Raw genomic sequence first — 25,226 nt, forward strand, 5'->3', positions numbered from 1 at the left:
GGAACGGGCAGCACGAGGAAAAGGTCCAGATCTGTTTTATTCCAGCAGATGAACACAGACCATCGCAGCGAGGGACGTTCTGCCCTCCTCAGCATCAGAGAAACACAAAGAACAGTGGTCTTCATCACCACACACACACACACACACACACACACACGAGAGAAACGCTACCGTCGCTAAATGAAGGCACAGAAATCCAGTAAGGCAGATTCACAGCACTAGAACACCGGAGATGAGCTACGCTTTCATTGGTGCATCACTCGCATCCAGCTCGCATCGTTCTGCTGTTGTCATGGTGACACACCCTTCCTCTGTCACACACACAAACAAACAAACAAACAAACAAACAAACACGGAGGTGTCAGGATGAAGAATCTTCACTCTCAGTGTCCTGCAGAGTCTCTGCGGCTTGTGTGCAGATGTGTTCATAGGCAGTAAGTGAAGAGCAACCGACTGATAATATTTGCTAGAAAAACAGACACAGGTCTACAGAGATGTTAAGACTTCACAGCTTAATACTTCTCAAAGACAGCAGGTTATTTTAGCTGGATTGGCCTCGAGATCCCAGACGACGGTAAACACGGTAGAGCTAGTTTGCGTGGTGCATTGCAAGCATGCAGTCCTTGTACTTCATCACTAAACGGGGTGGACGCTAGACTTACATTATGAATAAAAGGGTGAGGTTACCCTGTTTAGATCCTGGCATTGTCTTGCACGTGTGCCATCTTGTTTCCTTTAATTCAAGTCTCTCTCTACTCTTCCCTGAGATGCCCAGTGGCTAAATGGTGTGACATCATATATGATGTCATAACAGCGGGCCATGCGTCACAGTGTGTGTCGTTTGGATGAATTCTCACACCCTTTAGGGACGTTCACACAGGACTCGTTCTTGTGATCCATTGCTGCTATGCTGCTGATCAGTGTATAGGGTTGCAAAGGGGTGAAAAAATTCCTGACGCATTTCAAAAGTCTCCAAAAGAATTCCCAACGGTTTCCAAAGAACCCTGGAAAACTTTCTGGAAAGTTTCTGAAATTTTCCACCCCTTCGCAACCCTATCAGTGTGTGCATGCATGGAATTGACGTCCTTGGCCATTGCATCACCAATCATTATCTATTTCAAGAAAGGTGTATCAAGTTAGAAATAGTCCCAATGTTGAAAGCATCCTGTGTGCATGCCCCCATACGGTGCAAACGCTTTATATGATTCAAGGGGCTCTAGAATGAAGCCATGAACTGGGAGTTTGGCATCTTTGGGAACACAGTCTCAGGTAAGAGCATATTCAAATGTCCCTTTTTCCAGGCCTTCCACTCCGTCGCCCCAGCTGGAGGATGGCATGCTACTGTAAGGGTCCAGAAGGATCCGGAAACACCTGACGATCAACAGGCCGAGAAAAACCAGCAACATACCAACGAAGGCAAACGCCGTCTTCTGCTCCAGACTCAGAGAATAGGCCATGATGTCACTCCCGCTCATGGCAGTCAGGCTGTGGTTATAGTGAATGCTACACATGTTCCCAGACGAGCCCCGTCATCCTGCATGCGATCAGCACGGATAGATGGATGCCTGTGAACATAGGAGATGCTTAGAATTTAGGAAATCAATCCAATAACAAGCACTTACCTAAACTACTGCAGAATTAGCATGCACGAGAATAATGGGACAAACATTTTGAATAGATGAAAACTCTGTGGAGTCTTTAATTGGTGATGTGCATTAAAATATGGCCAGTGTTATGCAACAGACAAGATGACACATGAGAAATTGAATCATCTTCTCCAATGAATTGCATACTTTCGATATTCTGTTTGAAATTCTAAAGGTAAAATAATGAGGAACAATACAGAACCTCAGGCATCATGGCGAGTCAGTAATGCAAATGCACTCGCTTATATCTTAAGTGCACAGGTGGGATGAAAGATGAAGCCTTGCGGGGTGCATGCAGCGCTTGACTCTCTATTAGTAAGCAGCAGCATGCGCCTGTTTAATCGCAGGTGATAAGATTTCTCAGCAGCACTGCTGCAACAGTAAAGCGAAGACAAATGCACTCCTTCAGAATGTGCTGCAGCAAACATTGGTTCTTGAGGAATCTCAGGAGCGATCGCTTTTGTAGAGTCAGAGATCAAAGCACATAGGTGTCATCTTTAATAAGAGTGTCCACTTGAGTCTGTGTGTGCAGGGAGGGACGGCAGGACCTGTTGCTTCCAGCTGCGACTCGAGATGATGCTCAGAATCGCGTGTCGTTCGCATGCGGTGGGAAAGTGTTTGAGAGAGGCTGGTGGGTGTGGATGAGCAGCAGGTGGATGAAGAACGACATGCATCTGAGCTGAAATCAAAATGCATCTCACCTTCATTTTGGCCTCATTCTGTCAGACCTGTTGTAGGCACTTGCTGTCGTACCCCTCATCACTGCAGAGGAGCGTGTCGAAGCCCTGCGCACAGCCAGCAGGAGTTCCACAGGCTCGGCTTGCTCCTGAAAAAAAGAGGCTGGTGGGTGGAGTGAGAGACAGCGAGACACAGACACACTCAGAGTCAGAAACCTGCGACTGAATGCTTTAACAGCGCTGCTGTCTGTCGCCTGCGCTTCCTGAGATATCTCTCTCTCTCTGTCTCTCTCACACACACTCTCTCACTCTCTCTGTCTCTCCCTCTCTCTCTCACACACACACACTCTCTCTCTCTGTCTCTCTCACACACACTCTCTCACTCTCTCTGTCTCTCTCTCTCTCTCACACACACACACACACACACACACACTCTCTCTCTCTCTCTCTCTCACACACACACACACACTCTCTCTCTCTCTCTCTCTGTCTCTCTCTGCTCCTCAGCTTGGCAACCACTTGTTAGTCTGATCTGGTTTGTGGTTTGATTCATGCATGTACTCTTGAACTCACCTGTTCTTGTTTATTTGGCTTCCCCTGAAATCTGATTTTCCCAGCAGGCTGTTCTGCCTCGAGATGAGATGGGCTGCTGCATCAGCCTCTAACTCAATTAGACATTGTGCTTAAAGCATCATTAGATGCTCCAGCATAACTGATGCGGCTCAGCATGCTTTTAAAGGCACAGAGACACCTTTAACCCAACATGCCACCAATTCAGTATCAAATACAAGTTTTGATGTTATGATGAGCATATTTTTTCATTAGTCATCTGGTACACTTTATGGGCATCATGATTCTAAACGTGTAGTTCATTGCACAGTAATATCATTATGACCCACTGAATTTTAAAATAATCATGTTTCTGTTTCAATATTCCTGTTCGTTCAATTCAGTGACTGAAATCAACATATTGCACAACTGTTTCTTTCTTGCTATAATAGAGTTAAGAGTTTTTACGATGTGTTGAAACACATCATCACAGTCTTCCGAAAAGGGTTCATTCATTGCCAAAAATGGCCTCTAACCTCATTACACACAGAGAACAAAATAAAAACCATATTACACCATTAAATGTTTTTTATTGTTTTGGAATTGCTGGAGGTACAATATTGTCCAGAGAAGTATAGGCTACTTATAACATTTCAGCAACAATGCGCTTAACTCACTGAAAATTGCATGTTATCAAAACAATAATGCTTAAATGTCAACGGAAACATACATCTACAGACCACAAAATAACACACACAAATCAATAATAATAAATATATATATTTTCAGGAGATACAACATTGGCCGGAAAAGTATATTTCAGAAAAAAAAAAAAAAAAGCGCTGAAAATTGCTCGTTATCAAATTAATAATATTCATTAAATGTTCCACAAAATAAACATTTTTTTTTTACAAATAGTGCACAATGAAATATGTCGAGTCGCTGTATATATCCATATAGTACAGATAAGTAAGGTATAATAACAATCCAGAATAAAATGCGCTCAACCCTAGACTAAAGGGACTTTGGCTTCACACATTGATTGTTATGAAAAACAATCCATCAAAATCCAATGACGCACTGTAGTCTCGCGTTTTCTCGCGATGCTGCGTGAGCGGAGCAGCAGTAATGGCGAGAGCAGAGATGAAGCTGGATCTCACTGACACCAAACATCAAACATGAAGAATCAGGTGTGACCCTTCCGCTGACGATCGGAGAAGTGGAGGTTCTGCAGACACAGGAGAACACAAATGGCGATAAAACACAAATCTCGCATGTGTCGCATCTATTACGCGCGAATTGCCTGTGCGCGAGCGGAGCGCGTTGACAGAGAAAAAGAAAAGTATGGGAAGCCGTTTAAGACGAAACTCGCACTTGAAACTCGAAACTTGCGATAAACATTGAGACACTTGCGCATACACGTGAAACACGATATATCTGTGCATATATATGAAAGACATGCGGTTACATAGAAACTACATAAGCCGCGCTTCTGCTTCCAAATGAACTAAACTTCTGGTCAATGAAAATGTTTATGCTCTCTCACACGCGAGAATGTTAGAAAGTGCAGTCTTTGTGCGGGTACAACAGTACGTGGTCGATTACAGCGTAAATGCAAAGAGTGTCTATTTAATTATATGCACAGATAGTGTTTCCCATGTATGCGCAAGTGTTTCAAATCAAACGGCCTCCCATACAAAATAATTGCGTTTAAATTTCTGTCTCTTCAGCATGTGTTCATAATGTACGTATCTGAAGGCATCTCCTTCAGTTCTTGCCGCGCGTGTTTTTCTGTCGTTCGTTCGTTTTGCGGCGCTGCTCCATCATCTGCCATTGATCAACAGACCCCGCCCACTTTTGACGCCGCTGGAAGTATTTTTCCCGTTTAGTTTTTTTTAAACCAGACCCAATGGATCACATCATTACAAACTCTAAACTGAAGAATAAAAGTATTTGGAAATGGGACAAAGGTGCATATGGAGTGCTTCATATGTTAATGGGTGGAGCTAGTTTGGTATGAGTTTTTCTTTTTGATTGGTGGAGATGTCTCTGCTGAATCATGGGAAATGTAGTTTCTCAACAGGAATTCCGCTGTTAAACATGATTATTTAAAAATGAGTTGAAAAAATGGCTTCAACGCAAATCCTATCAATTAATAATAATCTCAGAGCTCACAGGAGGTCTGTTCTCAGCGATTTTTATTTTACTAAGTGAATCATAAATAATAAATGTTTTTATTACCTTAGATTTAGCTATTTCTATCTATATACACCTCGGGTCTCCTTACATGGAAGCGCCGTGGTGACGCAATGATCTGTATAGGTTTCTTTTTCAGTCTATGTATAGGTAAATATTTATATGTAGTTTATTCAAAATCTGTCAGTAGGTTACTTGTGTATAGGTTTATTTACATTTATTCATTTAGCTGACACATTGGTGTCTCACAGTGGATTTGAACCCGGGTCTCTCACACTAAAGGCATGTGTAACGGCATTCAGTTCCACTGTATGTCACAAATGTAGCGGAGTGATAATAAAGCTCAACTTGAACTTGAAATCTCATTGCTCTCTGCTGTCTTTACCGAACACATCTTTACCCGTGTCGGCCACCGTAGCTTCTCTGAAGGGAGGAGATAGGTCTGACTGCAGAACCGCAGAACCATTACGTCACAACAGTCTGAGGACGACAGCGCCAGCCCGACTGTCTGAGGGCGGAAGTGGGCGGGGCAAGGAATTACGCTACTTCCGTGTTTTGGAACTTTTAAAGTTTAAAACAATGTTGTTATTATTAAGACTTTGTTTTAAACGATTTATTTGAAAATGTATATTTAAGACTGATTAACAATATTATACATTAGACAAAGCATAAAATTAAAAATAAATAATCCAATGAAAACAGAGCTTGAGAGTTTGAACATTTTATTCAGTTGAAAATAACTTTAAATACTCAAACAACATAGACCACCATACACAATAATATAATGGACTGAAAACAAAAAAAACATTAATTTAAATAAAATGAGTTTTAAATAAAATCACACACTAGCTGTTTTCTAATTAAATAAAATTACAAAATCAAACTAGATAAATAAATTATATAAAACAAATTAAACCAAAGAAAATAAATCTTATAAAAGTTATACAGGCACAAATTTTACATCAATAATTCTCAAGAGAAAAATAAATAACAAATTAAAACTCCATAAACATGGAGTTTATTCTGAGGTGCCTTTCGTCGTGACATTCGAAAAGAAAAACTTCCATGTCCTGTTGAAACTGGAACTGAAACATGAAAGGCTTTTTGGCCAGTTCCAGATCATCTTTTCTTTCCGCCCGATCAAGTTTAAGAAGGGCCTCTTCCTGGTCTTCCTTCTTTAGGTCCAGATATGACGGCTCTTGCACAGAACCTCTGAAGGAGTGGCAGTTGTCCCGCAGCCATCCAACTGCGGTCCTGAGGTCTTTGACCATCTGTGGTTCCTTCATGAGAGAAGAGTTCAAAAAAATAATGAAATAATTAATTCATTTAAAAGAATTATTCTCACAAGAGAAGAGATGCACCACATTTGGCTGCTAGCTCATTTCCATCTGTTGTCCCTGGGGAGATTGGAAGTGTCCTCAACAATACATTGTGGTTTAATCAGGATGCATGTAAAGTAATGTTTTGAAATTATGCTCTTTCATGTGCCCGTTTGAGACAATAAAAACATACCATGTCGCCGGTTTCGGTGTCTTCTTGTGCTTTAGGTGGCTCCTGCACATCAACGGCAGCATGTTTCCTGTAACAAATACATTTTTAAGTAAATTTATAGACAGAGAAAAACTTGAGAAAGCAGGAGAGTTACCTTTCAATGGCAAAATTCTCCATGAGAATAAGGCACCACCATTTTCGAATAAGAGGAAAATCCGACTTGCATAAGGGGAGAAAGTGTTAACAGGTCAACTTAATGGATTATATAATCTAGTTAAAATATATATTTTTAACAAAGACTTATAGCTGTAAAATCAAAGGGTGCCTCAAAGACCATGTGCAGAGCATACTGAAATTCCCCCCCAAAAAGGAATTCAGTCAAGTTCAGGCAACCATATAACGGTTTCATTCTTATGATTTATCTAACTTTTTTTTTTTTACTTTCCCTTTTTTCCCTCACCATCAGCATGAAGATCCCACAGTCCACAGAGCCAGTCAGCTGTTGTGGAACATTCTAAAACAATGCAATTATCATTAAGTTATCCCTGTAAAGGATGTGACAAACATATAAAAACACAATCTATATAAGTAGCTTATGTTTTTTGAAAGCCTAATAAAACTAACCTTGTTCTTGATCAGCTTCCATGGTCCTGGAGCGATTCTGTTTGTCAATTTACTGCAACAAAATCAAACAGAAATATTTTAATATATTATAACCAGAAAAATTGGACAAAAAAAGCAAAGTATATTTACTCAAAAGCAAAAAAAAAAAAAAAATTACCCCTGACTGAATTGCAAAAACAACATTTAAAATTTAGAATACAAAAACATGCAGCATGCAGATCATCATGCAAATGAACATCATGCACAGAATAATCAGCAGTGAACATCAATGAAGAGCAAACTTTCGAACAACGAACTTTGAACAGCAAACCTTGAACTGCGAACTCTGAACATAATATTTATATATGTAATGCAACCTGAAGACAGTCACATATTTTACATCACCAATCCCGTAGGGGTGAGTTGAATCAAAAAAATACATAGCCTTGTTTTTAGGCTTCAGAACCTGTGAAATACAGTTGTTAGTATATTGAATCCTAATATCACCATATAATCTTAAAGAGTTAGTTCACCCAAAAATGAAGGGAACAACATACACATAGCATTCAGTGTCCTGGCATCCAAGCAGGGAGCAGAATGTAATCCTTGGATCCTATGTTATCCTTGGGTGAACATAAGATCCATTCATTTGTTGTAACTGAATTTATAACTGTTCCAGTTTTAGATAAAATACAAATTGATGGACTTACTGGAAATGATAAAAATGGGTCCAATTCAAGTGGTGGTAGCCAGGTAACTACAAGGAATTTGCTGCAAACACATCTGTTGCCTAAGCATAACATTCATTTGCACATCCATTACAAAACACAATTACGTCTCCAGGTGATCATGAGTTATACAGTTGTAGGCAAAAATACCTTTTCCTTAGCCACCATGACGATCACATCAAGACAGCTGTTTGCAATCTGTTTTTAAATATATTATATATTAGTTATATAATAACATTAGTTAATTACTAACAAAAAATATATTAGCTGTATGGTAAATTTTTCTATTTTAAAAATCATTATTTGTCCACTTACTGTTGCCTCAAGCGCTGCATTGAGGCCCAAGGTCAAGAAATCTTTCTGCTGCAGTTTAATGCTTCCAACTTGAGCAATTGTCTCATCTCTGTCATTTTTACTCAAAATCTGGTTAAGCTTTTACCACAGATTAAGATAAAGAGACCAGAATTACATTCAGTAAACATAAAATGTGTTAATAAAAGTGTGATAAAAACAAACAATTTTACCAATGATGACTGCCAATCACTTGGCTGGAAATCCCAACAACTTCTACTGGCAGACAACTGTTTAATGTCACAAACCATTCCTGCTGCAGTGAAGACATAAATTATACACAGAATAAAATACACCACACAGTTTCTAAAGTATGTTACCACCATTTAACCCATGAATGAAAACACTCACCACCTGTTGTAACCATTGAAGCAGCCGGGGTACTGTCCTCCATCACAACATCAGTTCCACCTGCTTCCTCATGGTAGAAACAAGGCGCTGACCCTCTCTGAATCGATATGTGCTTCTATAGGTGAAATAAAATACAATTAATGCAATTCTCATGGTCAGAAAATTTAACAAATGCTGTAAAATACAACGCCAACAACAAATTAAATCACAAACCATGAATATGTAACCCAACAAAGTGATACTGTGATATTGCTAAATATTAGCCTAACTTACAAAATTATTCCTTTAAAAAAATATGTATATATCAGTACAGAGCTGTCTTGTATAAGCGTAACGTTATAATGTTAAGTATGTTGCATCTATCAAATATATAACTTCTTTTTACTTCTTTCTCTTCTTCTTTTCCTTGTTCTACAGTGTGCTCCGCCATAGTTAAACCTTTTATTGTCTATCTTTTACTGTCTAAAAACCTTTTAATGTTTATCTTTTACTGTCTAAAAACCTTTTACTGTCTAGTCTAAACAAACACGTCTAAACATGAACTTCCGGCATCGGGCTGCTACCCCGCCCACTTCCGCTCTCAAACAGTCGGTCTGGCGCTGTCGTCCTCAGACTGTTATGACGTAATGGTTCTGCGGTTCTGCAGTTGGTTATTATTGGAAGGGAGGGGTGAGCGGGGGACTGAGCCGTTGGTTGTGATTCGCAACCTCACCGCTAGATGCCGCTAGACCCAAACACTGCAACTTTAACATATTTAAAAAATATTTGTGGTTCATAAAAATGTTTATGAAGAAACGTGTTTGTACTTTTGTACTTGTAGTGTTCTGTTTTTTATACTTATTTTAAAAAAAGTAAAATAAAAAAAAAATCACTTAGCGTTTTATTTTATGTATATATGTGTGTGTGTGTGTTTTATCAGTTTTTATTTTCATTTATTAATAATTGTTGGCAGAACCTATATATATATATATTCAATTGTTTTATAAGTTGTTGTTTTAGTACTTTTTCAATGCTTGGAAAAATATAAATGAATGTCATAAAAATGTATTAACAATAAGAATAATTAAATATTAAAACATGTAAAAATTAATATGAATACATTTTAATCATGTGATGTCTTCAAGTATTAAAGTACAAATAGTAATAATATTAATATTTTTCATTTAAAAAAGGTAATCAACTTTGAAATAAAGGTTCTTTTATAAGCAATATTAAATTATTTTTGTTATTTATATATTACTAAGCAATGGGGAAATAATTTAAATAAAGTGAATGTGAATAAATAAAAAATAAAACTTTGCCTTCAAGTATGTCTTGTATCTTGATATCATCAAGTAAAAACAATAATAACATTATTATTACTTTTCCCCTTCCATTTAAAAAAAGTAATCAGTTGTCAATAAAGGCACTTAAATTAAGATTAAAATATGTTTACTGTAGTGGTAACCATTGCAATCTTCATTCCTTATTATTATTATTAAACTCCTTCCGCCTGAGGTGCATTCAATTCACTTTTGTTGTGAAAGGGCTTTTACGTTTGTAAATGAATAACTTTTTTATATTAAAAAACAAACAAGCACGCTCCGCCCAGATTTAAAAAGAAACTCAAAAGTAACAACTTTCTATTTTTGTGTTTGTTGATGTGTCTTGTTATCGGTTCATGCATTCACTGGGAAAGGGTTAATAGAGAAATTATTAAAAATAAAGTTCAGTCAATTTAAGGCGAGACACTACAGATGATGAGAGTAAACATTTTGATTCACTTTGAAATTCACAAACATTAAGGCAGCTGTTTTTGGAACTATCTGAGATGTTATGTATGCGAGGCGTTCTGTTATTAAATATGAACTCATTTGTTGTTCATGATGTGTCAGTAGTTGGTGTGTTCCTTCACTAGTGTTCAGCTGTCAGATGCTGTGAGACAGACCGATGCATGTGATGATGGTGAGCTGCTGCAGTGTTCATTCTTGTGTTTGTGTCATGTTTACTGAAGGATGATAAATCACTTCCTCCAGATTACCACAAGCCTGCAGAGAAACCGCCACAGTTACCCAGTAAGAGATTGTGTGCTTGTTTGGGATGTGTGTGTATATATGTGTGTCAAGTTAATGAGACCTGGAGGTGTGTTCATGTTTGCTTAAAGGGGGGGTGAAATGCTATTTCATGCATACTGAGTTTTTTACACTGTTAAAGAGTTGGATTCTCATGCTAAACATGGACAAAGTTTCAAAAATTAAGTTGTACGTTTGAAGGAGTATTTTTGTTCCCAACATTCTCCTTCCGGTTTGTCACAAGTTTCGGAAAGTTTGTTTCGAGTATGGCTCTGTGTGACGTTAGATGGAGCGGAATTTCCTTATATGGGTCCTGAGGCACTTCTGCCGGAAGAGCGCGCTCCCGTATAGCAGAGCACTGAGAGCACAACAGACTTCACTGATCAGAGCGAGAGCGTCGCCAAAAGTCACAAAAGAAGTGTGTTTTTGGTTGCCAGGGCAAGACAACCCTGCACAGATTACCAAAAGAGAAACAGCATTAAGGGACCAGTGGATGGAGTTTATTTTTACAGAGCATCAACGGAGTTGTGCAAGTGTTTGTGTTTGTTCACCTGCATTTCGAAGATGCTTGTTTTACAAACAAGGCCCAGTTTGACGCCGGATTTGCACATCGTTTATTTCTTAAGGATAATGCAGTCCCAACGAAAAAGGGTCACGATCGTGTGTTGGAACCGCATGCGGTGAGTAAAACTGCTTCAAATATCTCTGCCTCCTTGTTAGTGCGTCCGCCTCCCATCGGAGACCCGGTTTCGAGCCCCGCTCGGAGCGAGTCGTTGCTGCTGCTGCTCTCGTTCAGTTTCAGCCTCTGGATCTGATTCTGGATCATAAATATACGCTGAATCTGACTGTTAGCCATGGTTTGTTTTGGATGATGGGTTTTTCCTCACGGTAATGTCACAGCTTCCAAACGCTCTCAACTCAAAAGCCTACTGGCGCTCGTGACTCTTTAGCTCCGCCCACACGTCACGCCTCCAGCCTGTCCTGTTTTTCCGGGAAAAATCGGTACAGACTATCTTTCTCTTATGAATATAATAAAACTAAAGACTTTTTGGACTTATGAAGGATGCAGTACTACTCTATAGGTACTCAATATTAACAGGATATTGAGTGAAAACGAGCATTTCACCCCCCCTTTAATTATTCATGCAAATATTGTATTTCATGCTTTATTTATTTTTTAAAGCATGCAGTGTAATATCTGTATGAATAAAAGCATTATTTATTTGCATGCAAATTATATCATGATTTGTTTTGTAGTGATGTAGATGAGTCATTGAATCAAGTGATTTTAATTGATATTTTTAAATGGGCGTTTTAAAGTAGCATTTTTGTGCAGCTTTCTCTAACAACTGCGATTGGATTTATATGCATACTTAAATAGGTTTACTCATTCTCTGAACACACTCAACAAAACTGAATAATTGTGAATTCATATATAAATACTAGAGACATTTGAGATAATGTGGACCAAACATATTTGCTGTATCTTCATATTAACACATGCTTTGATGATGCACTTATCTTCTGTAAACTCATAATCTGGAAAAATAAACTGCTTTGATCATGTATCAATTTGCACTAACCATGTGACACTACAAAGTTTTTTGTAATTATTTAAGTATTATTCTTATCTTCTTTTTGAAGCCATGCAAAATAAATGCATAAAAACGGTCAAATCTGTGTTAACAGAAATCAATCAGTGAGCAGCAGCATAATCATCCACAGACTGAATATGTTTCAGAAACACGAACATCTGCTCATCAACTTTCACAGCATCTGCTCCTGCCACAAGAACAGCTCAAGAAAACCTCAGGAACACACTTTCAGATCATTCTGTTTGTCCTAAATGTAAAAAAAAAAAAAAAAAAAAACCAAAGTATTATTACATTCTCTTCTTCTGTTTATTCCATAAATTATTATTGTTTATTTATGCTTTCCTTATGTCACTTTACTATGCAAAAAAAACATTTAAATGGTGTTCACTGTACAGTGAGTTTTTAACGAGAGTCACATTCTTAGCCTTAAAATGCACTTCATTGTCTTGATGTGTGTGTCTGAGCAACATTAAAGATGCTATAAGCACAGCAGGTCTGAGGAGTGTGTGTAGAGCGAGTGTTAAACTCCATTAACTGTGATTTCCTCTGTGTAAACTCCTGATAGACGATGTTCTCACATGCATCTCATGAAGAAACTATAAAGCATCCTATGATTAATTGCTAGCTTTTAACTGGAATACAGAGAAGGAGATAGCACTGGTTCTGCTGGAGAAGCACTGTATGCACATGAAAGATGACGTCTGCATTGTTTGCTTTATTAATAGTGATGCATTCATTCATGAGGAAGGTCTCCGGGGTTCAGTGGCTATAAATACTGCAGCAGAAACACTGCATTTCCCACAGTCTAAAACACACTCAGATGATGGAGAACAGAAAGACAGCTCTGCTGTAACACTGAGCAGATGAGGCTTTGTTACTGGGCATTATAATGCACAGCTTCACTGCTCATATCAAGAGAAGCATCTCAAACTGAACCTGGAGTGTGTGTGTGTGTGTGTGTGTGTGTGTGTGTGTGTGTGTGTGTGTGTCAGTGCTGCTCTTCATCAGCATGCGGGACACTGACTGAGCTAAGTCACACACACACACTCAGTGACTCACACTCGTGACGTCACACACTCACCTTAAAACAACTCCAGTGCGCTGCACACACTAGATCTGCTGCTTCAGTTTCAATATCTGTGTGTGTGTGTGTGTGTATGAATGAATTTCAAGTGGATATTTGTATGTAATGAATGTATATTTTTATCCAATGTAAAAAAAAAAATTAAATAATAACTTCAATATTATGATATAATAATAATATTATAATAATATATTCATATTTGAAAATGTTCTTCTCATAAATATATATATATATATATATATATATATATATATATATATAAAATAAAATTACATTTAGTTTATTTACTTTTTATAGGCTACATAAAATATGTTTATATATTTTATACAACAATAATAATATAACTATTATCATAATCATCATATATAATAATTATATATATATATATATATATATATATATATATATATATATATTAAATTGGATAAATACTTGTCTCACACACAGTACACACAACACATACAATTATATAATAGTTTATAAAATGCATTTTAAATTGAGAGATAACAATTAGCATTCTTGTTTAGACTTTTTCTTCCCAAATACATATCCAAATATCGCTCAAACTATATTAATAATAGTAATATTTCGTCTTTTCTTAATTGCCTTCACGTGAAGCAATCACGGTTTACTGATATAAATGTCTCCGCGCGGCGCTCGCCGTCTCTAAGTAATGAGAAAGAGACGCGAAGTGATGTCCGCCGCGCTGGACGCGTTGCTGCGCTGCGTCGCGTTCCTGCTGCCGCCCTCCTGGCTTCAGTTGTGCTGGTGGGTTGGGGAGGCGTCATGGCCCAATCCCAGAGCTCGATTCAAACACACACAGCCTCTTGCATATGAGGAAGTAGCAGCTGAAGACGTGCCTTCCTGCTCTGATCGCGACGCGCCGTCGCCGTCTCCGTGGCGGAGGATCTTGACGCTCGCGGAGCGCGTCCTCTCGGCTCTTTGCGGTCTTCACGCGCGTCTGCGGAGTTTGTGTTCGCCGCGCCGCGTCGCCGCCGGTTCTCCATCGAGCGCAGCCGCGGAAGAGGCGTTCACGGCGGGGATCATGAGCACCGAGGATCCGCGGGAGATCAGCGCTCCGGTCACCATCACCGTGGCCATCCAAGCGGCGGAGGACGAGGAGCCTTCCTCCATCACCACCGAGCTCCAGACGGGCAGCGGCAGCGACGACGAGCTCGCGAGGCACGAGAAATCCAGGTAGAGGACCCCAAACCTTCAGCTTCTAATCGATCTCCTTAGAATCGAGCCATTGGTCTCTCTATCAGACACACACACACACACACACACCAGCCGCGCTTCCAGGATATAAATAGACGCGCTCACAATGCTTGACCCCATTAAAGTGCATGTGTGTGATTATGATTGTGTGTGTGTGTGTGTGAGAGAGATTCACCTGTCGCAGCTCTTCAGGTAGGAATGGGACCAGACCTGTTGCTCCACCTGCTCCATTGCTCATCTAGATCCGTCCTCTCCAATGATCCACTAACATCTGTCTCCCTGCAGCACAGAAGCAGTCATCAGTAGCACAGGTGTATTTTAAAGAAATAGACAACAACACATTGTATGAGGCAATTATACATTTCTCTTATGTCACGTCTCAATAGCTAGTATGGACAGTTGGACATTATAATATATTCTCGGGAAATACATTTGCTTACAATTTCTGGGTGGACGATATTAATCTGCATGTGTGTGAGGGGTTATTAAACTTTTTAATAGTTCTACAAAATCCTCTTGTGAGGGAGCCACATCCCAAAAACAAGTTTAAAGACCCAGTTTATACTGCTTTATTTTCTAAACCGATGTGAAAGTTATTTGGAAAATATTTAGTATCTATTGTTACACTACAAAATTTTTAGTCGCTATGGTGCTATATTGTTAAATCTATTTACCATAAATCTAATTTTTATTGCGAACTTTGATTTTAATATACTTTTTTTAAATTAAATTTGGAAAAAATTTACGTTTTTTTTATTTTTATTTACACTTCACACTTCTTGCAGCCCCAGTTTATTTAAAACCATTTTTTTATTGTATACTTTATTAAAATCTTTAAATGTTTTTATCTTTATTTTTTTGTTTTAATTGTTCCACTGAACTAGCACTTTTTTCAGCTTCCAGTTTTTAATATTTTTTTTTTGTATAATTTTAATTTGGACATAATCTGTATTCATTAAAATTTTTTGTCTTTGTTCAAGTTTTTATTTACATATTGTCATCTATTTTGTATAATCCTTATTATTATTTTTTAAATCCTGTCCAAAAAAAGTATTTTTCATGAATCGCCAAGCCCTTCTTTACCATCCCCAAGTTTTAGTTTTAATCTAGTTTTTAAATATTTTAGTCTATTTTTAAACCCTTATCTCAAGTTTTCCACTGATCCCCCAGCCCTTCCTTGTAGCCCCTTTAGTTTATTAAATCTTTTATTTTAATTTGACATTTTTCAAAATTTTTCCAGGAATCCCCTTAGCTCTTCCTTGAAGCCCTGGTCTGCTCAGGAGTGTCCTCAGTGACCGCAGCGAGCGCTGACCCCTAACCCCTGCCTTATCAGTGCTGTTGAAGTGTAATTAAATCTCTCCCCCATGTATTGAGCACTTTCGCTCTGTGAGTGTTAGGTGTGATGTGAGCAGTTGTGCGTCTGCGGCCCACGGCTGCGTCTGCATTGTTGTGGAGCACTAATGAGTCGGCTGATGCTGCTATTGTGCTCCGCAGCAGTGGGTGGATGCTGATGGGCCGCTCTCTGTGCTTCAAGGGCTTCCCCGCCTTTGCTGGAGAGCTGCTCTCTTCTGGAGTTTGCGTGAGCGTCCCGAGCGGATGCGCTTTAAAGGTTTTAGGCTGGAGAAGGCAGTGAGTCATCAGTATAATTTGTTTTCTGAAGGTTCTTTCCAGCAGTCGGTGAGGTACGCCGTGGAATCTCACAGAAAAGATTAAATTTGTTTTGCTGCTGGAAGCAGAGCGCTGAGTGTGTGAATTTGAGTGAGTGTGTTTGTGTGAGTGAGTGAGTGAGTGCATGAGCAAGTGTGTTTGTGCGTGAGTGAGTGTGCATGAGTGAGTGTGTGCGTAAGTGTATGAGTGTGTGTGTGTGTGTGTATGAGGGAGTTCGTGTATATGACTGAGTGAGTGTGAGTTTGTGTGTACCTGGTATGTATCACGTTATGTGGATCAAATTTCCCCACATGTATAATAAAACCAGAAAACTTTGAATTTCTGGGGACATTTTTTAGGTCCCCATAAGGACACAAGCTTGTAAATCATACAGAATTACGTTTTTTGAAAATGTAAGAATGCGAAAGTTTTCGGTTAGGGTTGGTGTAGGGTGATTGGATATACAGTTTGTACAGTATTAAAACCATAACGCCAATGGGATGAACCCATAAAACTTGGAAGCACTACATGCGTGTGTTCTGTGGTCAGATGGAGAGGTCTCGGCGCTGCTTGTGTGTTGGTGTTTGTGGGCAGTGAGCTGTGACACTTGTGTTTTGGCGCACGCTTTGCTGTTGGATTGTGGGGGAATCTGACATTTCAGGGGGATGATGGGAAACAGATGGACTCCCTGCTGTGGATTGATGTGTTCCTCCGTCAGCGGATTGATCATGTGTTCCTCCGTCAGCGGACTGATGCGTGTGTTCCTCCGTCAGCGGACTGATGCGTGTGTTCCTCCGTCAGTGGATTGATCATGTGTTCCTCCGTCAGCGGACTGATGCGTGTGTTCCTCCGTCAGCGGACTGATGCGTGTGTTCCTCCGTCAGTGGATTGGTCAGGTGTTCCTCCGTCAGTGGATTGGTCATGTGTTCCTCCGTCAGTGGGTTGATCATGTGTTCCTCCGTCAGCGGATTGATGCGTGTGTTCCTCCGTCAGTGGATTGATCATGTGTTCCTCCGTCAGCGGACTGATGCGTGTGTTCCTCCGTCAGCGGACTGATGCGTGTGTTCCTCCGTCAGTGGATTGGTCAGGTGTTCCTCCGTCAGTGGATTGGTCATGTGTTCCTCCGTCAGTGGGTTGATCATGTGTTCCTCCGTCAGTGGGTTGATCATGTGTTCCTCCGTCAGCGGATTGATGCGTGTGTTCCTCCGTCAGTGGATTGATCATGTGTTCCTCCGTCAGCGGACTGATGCGTGTGTTCCTCCGTCAGTGGATTGATCATGTGTTCCTCCGTCAGCGGACTGATGCGTGTGTTCCTCCGTCAGCGGACTGATGCGTGTGTTCCTCCATCAGTGGATTGGTCAGGTGTTCCTCCGTCAGTGGGTTGATCATGTGTTCCTCCGTCAGTGGGTTGATCATGTGTTCCTCCGTCAGCGGATTGATGCGTGTGTTCCTCCGTCAGTGGATTGATCATGTGTTCCTCCGTCAGCGGACTGATGCGTGTGTTCCTCCGTCAGTGGATTGATCATGTGTTCCTCCGTCAGCGGACTGATGCGTGTGTTCCTCCGTCAGCGGACTGATGCGTGTGTTCCTCCGTCAGTGGATTGGTCAGGTGTTCCTCCGTCAGTGGATTGGTCATGTGTTCCTCCGTCAGTGGGTTGATCATGTGTTCCTCCGTCAGTGGGTTGATCATGTGTTCCTCCGTCAGCGGATTGATGCGTGTGTTCCTCCGTCAGTGGATTGATCATGTGTTCCTCCGTCAGCGGACTGATGCGTGTGTTCCTCCGTCAGCGGACTGATGCGTGTGTTCCTCCGTCAGTGGATTGGTCAGGTGTTCCTCCGTCAGTGGATTGGTCATGTGTTCCTCCGTCAGTGGGTTGATCATGTGTTCCTCCGTCAGTGGGTTGATCATGTGTTCCTCCGTCAGTGGGTTGATCATGTGTTCCTCCGTCAGCGGATTGATGCGTGTGTTCCTCCGTCAGTGGATTGATCATGTGTTCCTCCGTCAGCGGACTGATGCGTGTGTTCCTCCGTCAGTGGATTGATCATGTGTTCCTCCGTCAGCGGACTGATGCGTGTGTTCCTCCGTCAGCGGACTGATGCGTGTGTTCCTCCGTCAGTGGATTGGTCAGGTGTTCCTCCGTCAGTGGATTGGTCATGTGTTCCTCCGTCAGTGGGTTGATCATGTGTTCCTCCGTCAGCGGATTGATGCGTGTGTTCCTCCGTCAGCGGATTGATCATGTGTTCCTCCGTCAGCGGATTGGTCAGGTGTTCCTCCGTCAGCGGATTGGTCAGGTGTTCCTCCGTCAGCGGATTGGTCAGGTGTTCCTCCGTCAGTGGATTGGTCAGGTGTTCCTCCGTCAGCGGATTGGTCAGGTGTTCCTCCGTCAGTGTATTGATGCGTGTGGTTGGCGTGTGTTCCTCCGTCAGTGGATTGATGCGTTTGGTTGGGGTGTGTTTGGCAATGTATTTTGTTTAAAGCACTATATAAATAAAGGTAAGTGGATTGATGTGTTGTGTTCCTCCGTCAGTGGATTGATGCGTGTGTTTGGCGTGTGTTCCTCCGTCAGTGGATTGATGCGTGTGTTTGGCGTGTGTTCCTCCGTCAGTGGATTGATGCGTGTGTTTGGCGTGTGTTCCTCCGTCAGTGGATTGATGCGTGTGTTTGGCGTGTGTTCCTCCATCAGTGGATTGATGCATGTGTTTGTGTGTTTCTCTCTCAGCGGCGGGGAGCTGGAGGAGGAGAGCTGGCAGCTTCCGGACCCAGAGCTCATCCAGAAACTGGTGGCACAGATTGAATATTATCTGTCAGATGAGAACCTGGAGCATGATGCCTTCCTGCTCAAACACGTCCGCCGCAACAAGCTGGGCTTCGTCAGCGTCAAGCTGCTCACATCCTTCAAGAAGGTAAAAACTTTGTTCCAGGGTCAAGACCTCATGACCCAGACAGCAGTTCTGTGTCGCTTGTTAACTGTCTTTTATTTTACTCCTAGCTCACACATACTTTTACCAGATACACGCATTTGAAATTTGTCTACAAAATAAAGTTTAACAAAATAAAGTATAACACAATTTTATATCAAGCATTATATTTTTTATTTATTTTCGTTTTTAATTTTAAAATTAATAATTAAAATTAAATAAAATTTCTATCTACAATTAATGTTTATTATATGTAAATTCATTTTGATATCTGGTTCTGGATCTATTACAGAAATTTCTAATTGAGATTTCATTAATCTCTGTAGAGTAATTGGCACAGGTTAGTATTACATCTTTTGTATTCAGTATCACTTCAACAGTTTTGTTTATAAGCCAAATTCCTGTTGGGGAACTGAACTACCCATAATCCTGATTGAAGATCCACCAATCAGAGGAGTCACGGTTACCATGGAGATGAAAATCTTACCCACTCCCATGAGGCATTGCGAGAGACGTAATTGATCTCCATTCAGCCCATATATCTCTAAGATGGTCTAATATTTTCATGCTTAATTACTAAAGATCAGTAGTTCTATATTGTGCTGCGGTTTCTGGGATTCACAAATTCCCATTGCATTGGTTTACTCTTCTCAATTCTTTCTTGCTTTAAATCAGTGCGTGTTCATCTGAGAGCAGGCTGGTTTGCTTCATGACTCAGAACCTTTTATTTAAAGATGTTTTATGAAACTGAATGAGAATAATACTCATGGAAGCACAACCTTTCAGCCTCTGATTGCTGCTTAATGATGGGTTTATAGACACTTGGCTTTTAAAAAAGAAACGGGCATTTCAAGATGTTCCACTTTAACTTCCCGTTTCAATAAGAAATCAAGCACAAGGGGAATGCATTTGTCAAATCAATCTCTCACTGCCTCTTGTGCTTCATCAGTCTCAATTAAAGCTGTACTTTGATGTGCAATGACGAGGAAACATAATTACTTTTCCTTTAGAGACATTAATACTGAACAAGCTGCAATCATGTGTTAATGAATGGGCCCTTTTCACAGACTGTGGTGCATTTCTATAGTTATTAACAACATAAATCATTATTTTCAAATGATACTTGGTATTTTCTTGCGTTACAGAAAACTAGTCAACACTTTCAGTGAGTGTTTCTAATACAACACTAACAACATTTAACATGCATCTCTTTTTCACCAATGATGGCAGTCTCTTTTTTTTTTCCTCTTTTGGAAAGCCACAGAAATGTTGTTTTTCTTATTATAATGCAAAAAAGATTTATTTGTCATCTCTTCTAGTACAAACATTCAATAAAGCAAGATCTATTTAACTGAAGTAAAATGATATAGGATTTGAAGTCTTGTTTTTGGAAAATAATTATCAAAATTAAGTGACCTTAAACCAAGAAAGTATATCAACCAAAGGGGTTAGAAAAATAAAACAAACCTAATTCAAAGGAAAAATGAGTTTTTTTTTTTTTTTTTTTTTCATGACATGAGCCTTAAAACACAACTATGGGAAATATAATCCATTGTAACTTAAGCTACAATGTAAGTGGAACATGTTCATTGTGTAATAAATCATTGTTAAACCGTAAATCATATTTTTATTACTCTTTATCCACATGTTTTGATCCTTACCCTGGGTTAATGCATTGCATTACACCAAATAACCATGGTACATGTCCAAAAAAATCTATATTTCCATTACCATGGTACGATTTATGGGGTAAAACTTTATTTTAAGATGTCTGTTACGTTACATGTAACATTGAAATAACAATTATGCATGATTACTTGAAAGTACACAAACTCTAATCCTAACTTTTACTATATAGTAAGTACATGTAGTTTACAAAAAAGGGTCTGTGTGAATCGTGGTCATAGCTGAAGAGAGGTTAAATGCATCTGTCTCTTCCTCAGGTCAAGCACTTGACGCGGGACTGGAGGACCACGGCGTACGCCTTGCGTCACTCCAAGCTGCTGGAGCTGAACAATGAGGGCCGTAAGGTGCGGCGCAGGACGATGGTGCCGGTGTTCGCCAGCGAGTCTCTGCCGAGTCGCATGCTGCTGCTGAGTGAACTCAAGCGCTGGCCGGAGCTGGGAGTCGCACTCGGGGCCGACGGCGAGGCAGGGGTCACCCAGCAGGAGCGACTGATGGAGCTCCTGCTCAAAGCCTTTGGAAACTACGGGCCCATCGCCTCGGTGCGGGTTCTCAAACCTGGGAAGGACTTGCCGGCCAATCTGAAGAAACTGAGCGGGCGTTACTCACAGCTGGGAACGGAGGAGTGTGCCATCGTGGAGTATGAAGAAGTGGAGGCGGCGATGAAAGCCCACGAGGCGGTCGCTGGAGACTCGGGCGCTCGAGGGCCGCTGGGATTGAAGGTGGTTCTTTTACTAACATTTTAATTGTAAAAACGATTAGTCATGATTATTCACATTTAAAATAAGTTTGTGTACATATGTGACCTTGGAGCACAAAACCAGTCATAAGGGTCGGCTTTTCGAGAATGAGATTCAGATTACATCTGAAATCTGAGTAAATGATCTCTCCAGTGATGTGTGGTTTGTTAGGACAATATTTGTCTGATATACAACTATTTAATATAAATATACATTTAAATATATTCTTAATATATACTTTATATATACATAAGTACACAATATAAACAAACTTATATTTTGGATGCAAAAATATCTCCAATGGGGCAAGAGAAATCTTGTTGAGCCTTTAAATTGATCATTTTTCTTGCCCCATTAGAGATTTTTGCTCGTTTAAGCAAAAAACTAACAAGACATGTCTTCAGCAATTTTACTTGTCAAGTAAATGTATTTTGGTTCAAGAATTTCTAGATATTTCTACTAGAAAACAAGACAAAAATTCTTAGTAAGAAAAAACTTTTTTGCATTGCATTACCCAGTTGTAAAGACCAATTCAGATCCTGGTCACAGTTACGTTTCTTGGAGTTGTGGGGGCACAAAAACACTGGGAACCAGTAAAATCCATGGAATAAGAGAAAATAAAATAATTTTGTGCCTTTTCCATGTCAGAATACAAATCATTTTCATAGAATACTCTCATCAAAGACGTCATTTGAAGCTAAATGCAGATCTTTAAGCCAACTGACTATGGATGTAAACTGCTAAATATTCACATGCAGTTCATCGGGGATGTATTGTATTAGCCCTGCAGTTACAGCACAAAGTGATCTTTAAACCTATTACTATAAACATTTGGCATAACACTTACCAATTTAATGAAGTCAATTACCTTTTTTTTTTTCGTATCACACTAGTCAACAGTTGAAGTGGATCAACCTTTTAAAGTGATCCTAAAATCAAATTGTTCTTTAAACTACTTTAAACTATCTTGATCCACTCCAAATGTTTTTTTTTTTGCCACCAAATAGGCTCCGCCCTCAAAACATCACTGGTCCAATAGAGCAGTTCGGTGTTTGTGAAGTTTAAATCTAGTTTATAAAACTGATAGTTCCGCTCCTTGATTCTGATTGGTTGAGCCGTGTTCAAAGCTGTTGTACATTACAAAGTAACAGCTTTTGTTTATGTCTGTGTGTTGCTCGGCAACCACAACTGATTCTGAGGAGCTACATTGTTTGGTGGAACAATACTGTTTTTATTAATATCATTACACTTTATTTGCTCTGTTTTACTTTGTGAAACCTGACTACAATTATGGAATAATTGTTTTATAAAATGGCCCTTAGCTTGCTTCACTGGGCTTATTTTAATCACTTGACAAATTCTGGGCTTTAACACAAATATCTAAATTTGAAGGTGGTTCTAATCGGCACCAAGCCTCCCAAGAAGAAGATCCCAAAGGACCGCGACGAGGGAGTCTGCGGCATCCGCAAGAGCCACTCGCTCAACAGCCGCGTCCGAGAGCTCCAGTATCACGGCGGAGACGACTCGGCCGCGAGTTCCTCAGAAACGGAGAGCAATCCCACCTCGCCGCGTCTGGCCCGAAAATCACGCTCCTGCAACAAGCTGAGCCCCACGAGCGGCGGGCCCAATCACCTGAGTCCGGCGGTGTCTCCACGCTCCAGTCCCTGGAGCAGCCCACGGGCCAGTCCCTGCACCCAGCGCAAGACACCGCTCTCGGGGAAGTCTCCGCTGGCCAGCAAGGAGCGCTTGAGCCCCGAACCCGGCCGCAGATGGGCGGACTATTCCTCGGACAGCAGCTTGACCCCTTTGGGAAGCCCTTGGGTCCAGCGGAGGAAGCAGGTGGCCAGTCAGGAGAGCAGCCCGGTGGGAAGCCCGATGCTCGGGAGGAAGATCCAGAACGCTGATGGTCTTCCTCCAGGCGTGGTTCGACTCCCGAAGGGTCCTGATGGGACAAGAGGCTTCCACTCATCTCCCTCCGGAGAGCGAGGCAAGGCTGTATCCACCCAAACCTGTCTCTAAAGACCGTTCCTCTCCACCCTCGCACTCTCAAAGCAGTCGTGACATCTCCGTAGGACTTATGTAAATCCTTTTTCTATATGCTATTTTTGTTAACGTTTTATACATCTTAATTTCTCACTGAATGATGGCACCACAGCAAGAGGGAAGCTGTTCTGAAAGTGTTTGGGTTTTAAGTCGCAGCCGTGTTTTCCGTTGTAAGGAGATGCTCCAGTGTAAATACTGTACATGTGTTCTGTGTGGGTCGTGCTTCAGGCGCTCGGATCTGATGAAGCCCAGGCACTGGAAATAGATTTAGTTTTATTTGCTTTAACTTCTGTTTGGTTTCTGTTTTCTAACGTGCTTCTCATTTTAGTGATTTGTGGATAAGATGGGATGAGTTTTTTTTTTTTTTTTTTCCTTCGGTAGAGTCCTGTCTGTGAAAGAGTGTTTGAGGTTTGTGTCCTGAGCACGAATGCCTCGTATCTGTCTTGGATCTGGGTTTGAGGCAATGCACCGTCTGCTTCCTTACTGTACAAATAAATCACTACGATCGCAGTTATCTGGGGTATTGCTCATTTCTTCAGATTCAATGTTCTCTTGCTTTTGGCCGTTTTGTTTTGCATTTCATTTGCTGCTTCTCTGCAATGCATAAAACAATTGTGCATTACAGATACAGATTAATTAGTGCCAAGAGTTTGACTCCAGCCTTTTGCATCAATCAAACACTATCAGATGTATTTCCTCTTATGCATTCAGTTTGCATTAAGTCTTCCTGACAGCTGAAATAAATGGCTGGTGTTTCTCTGAGAATCTCAATAATCTGAGGGTTTGAGTTTACGATCACATCAGATCCGTCAGAGCGGTTCGAGTCACTGTAACCCAAGTGTTTTTAATCTGCTGGGAGGGTGATCATTGGCTCCCATTTCCTCGAAGGTAATTTAGTTTGAGACCATGTGACGTTGTAATGTTTCTTAGCAACCGTCTGATCTCCACGGGATGCTGAGGTAATGCTGAGGTGATGCATGCTCCAGTTCGGTGAGATTCTGCAGGTCGCATGAGTTCAGTCCTGAGTGAAATTACACCTGAGTGCAGGCTCTATTCAGAATGCAGTATTCTCTGATAATGTGCATTCATATCATTAAACGAGTGTGCTTTTATGTGCATGCTCACCTGAGTCACACTGGGCTGAATAAGCATCTCATCAAATAACAATTATAGGTCATTTTTTTTGGGGTGAAAGAGATCCATCATTCCCAGTTTAGCTGGAAACATCTTCCTTTGGCCAGAGTGTCCATTTAGCAGAGAACCGAAAGAAAGCATCTCATGATTTATCCATCTCTGTAATGGCTTCTATTTTTTTTTTAATAAGTTTTGTCAATTATATTCTGCGTCCGGTCTCCGACTTCATAAAGTAATAATGTTAAAGCATTTTCTGAATTATGGCTCATGACTAACTGGAAGAATTGAGCACATGCTCAATCAAGTATAATGAAGCTTTCCAGAACCTTCACCGTCTCTGTTCTGAGTACGCAATCCAAATGATGTGTAACTAGTTACTCAGCACTGTTTGCAAATAGATAGGGTCACGTTTTATATTCTTGCGGCCCCACATACTGCCTTGTGTTTTAAAAAGCAAAATGATCCATATTATGAACGGATGCTATATGAGTGATCATGTGGAGGAAGATAGATCTGATGA

The 25,226-nt window shown here is 40.5% G+C and overlaps 3 protein-coding genes and 1 long non-coding RNA gene across 18 annotated transcripts; 2 read left to right on the forward strand and 2 right to left on the reverse strand.

Annotated features, from left to right (window-relative positions):
- Positions 1-18: 18 nt before the first annotated feature.
- Positions 19-2,610, reverse strand: ctxn2 (cortexin 2). Its single transcript, XM_052582497.1, has 2 exons — positions 2,348-2,610; positions 19-1,565 (listed from the first exon to the last, which is right to left on the reverse strand). The coding sequence occupies exon 2, from the start codon at positions 1,509-1,511 to the stop codon at positions 1,266-1,268; it is 246 nt and encodes an 81-aa protein (XP_052438457.1). The 5' UTR covers positions 1,512-1,565; positions 2,348-2,610; the 3' UTR covers positions 19-1,265.
- Positions 2,611-3,984: 1,374 nt separating this feature from the next.
- Positions 3,985-9,463, forward strand: LOC127976918 (uncharacterized). The gene is made up of 2 exons (XR_008158041.1): positions 3,985-5,508; positions 9,267-9,463. It is a non-coding gene; the product is annotated as an uncharacterized LOC127976918 (long non-coding RNA).
- Positions 5,774-9,252, reverse strand: LOC127976917 (structural maintenance of chromosomes protein 5-like). 15 transcript variants are annotated; one of them, XR_008158032.1, is made up of 12 exons: positions 8,978-9,252; positions 8,593-8,707; positions 8,415-8,497; positions 8,206-8,322; positions 8,041-8,088; positions 7,873-7,952; positions 7,720-7,785; positions 7,184-7,235; positions 7,020-7,073; positions 6,714-6,778; positions 6,581-6,647; positions 5,774-6,348 (listed from the first exon to the last, which is right to left on the reverse strand). XR_008158032.1 is itself a non-coding variant. In XM_052581494.1 (10 exons), exons 6-10 carry the CDS (start codon positions 7,203-7,205, stop codon positions 6,064-6,066), a joined length of 489 nt encoding a protein of 162 aa, XP_052437454.1. In that variant the 5' UTR covers positions 7,206-7,235; positions 8,041-8,088; positions 8,206-8,322; positions 8,415-8,497; positions 8,593-8,707; positions 8,978-9,250; the 3' UTR covers positions 5,774-6,063. The 15 variants fall into 15 exon arrangements, 1 of the variants encoding a protein (XP_052437454.1); XR_008158031.1 differs by having other exon boundaries at positions 7,696-7,785; XR_008158034.1 differs by having other exon boundaries at positions 7,020-7,104; positions 7,696-7,785.
- Positions 9,464-13,980: 4,517 nt separating the features above from the next.
- LOC127977722 (la-related protein 6-like) lies at positions 13,981-24,086 on the forward strand. Its single transcript, XM_052582765.1, has 4 exons — positions 13,981-14,519; positions 18,908-19,091; positions 21,050-21,511; positions 22,922-24,086. The coding sequence occupies exons 1-4, from the start codon at positions 13,996-13,998 to the stop codon at positions 23,546-23,548; spliced, it is 1,797 nt and encodes a 598-aa protein (XP_052438725.1). The 5' UTR covers positions 13,981-13,995; the 3' UTR covers positions 23,549-24,086.
- The last annotated feature ends 1,140 nt before the right edge of the window (positions 24,087-25,226 follow it).

The sequence above is a fragment of the Carassius gibelio genome, chromosome B18 (assembly GCF_023724105.1).
Source record: "Carassius gibelio isolate Cgi1373 ecotype wild population from Czech Republic chromosome B18, carGib1.2-hapl.c, whole genome shotgun sequence".
Taxonomy (NCBI): domain Eukaryota; kingdom Metazoa; phylum Chordata; class Actinopteri; order Cypriniformes; family Cyprinidae; genus Carassius; species Carassius gibelio.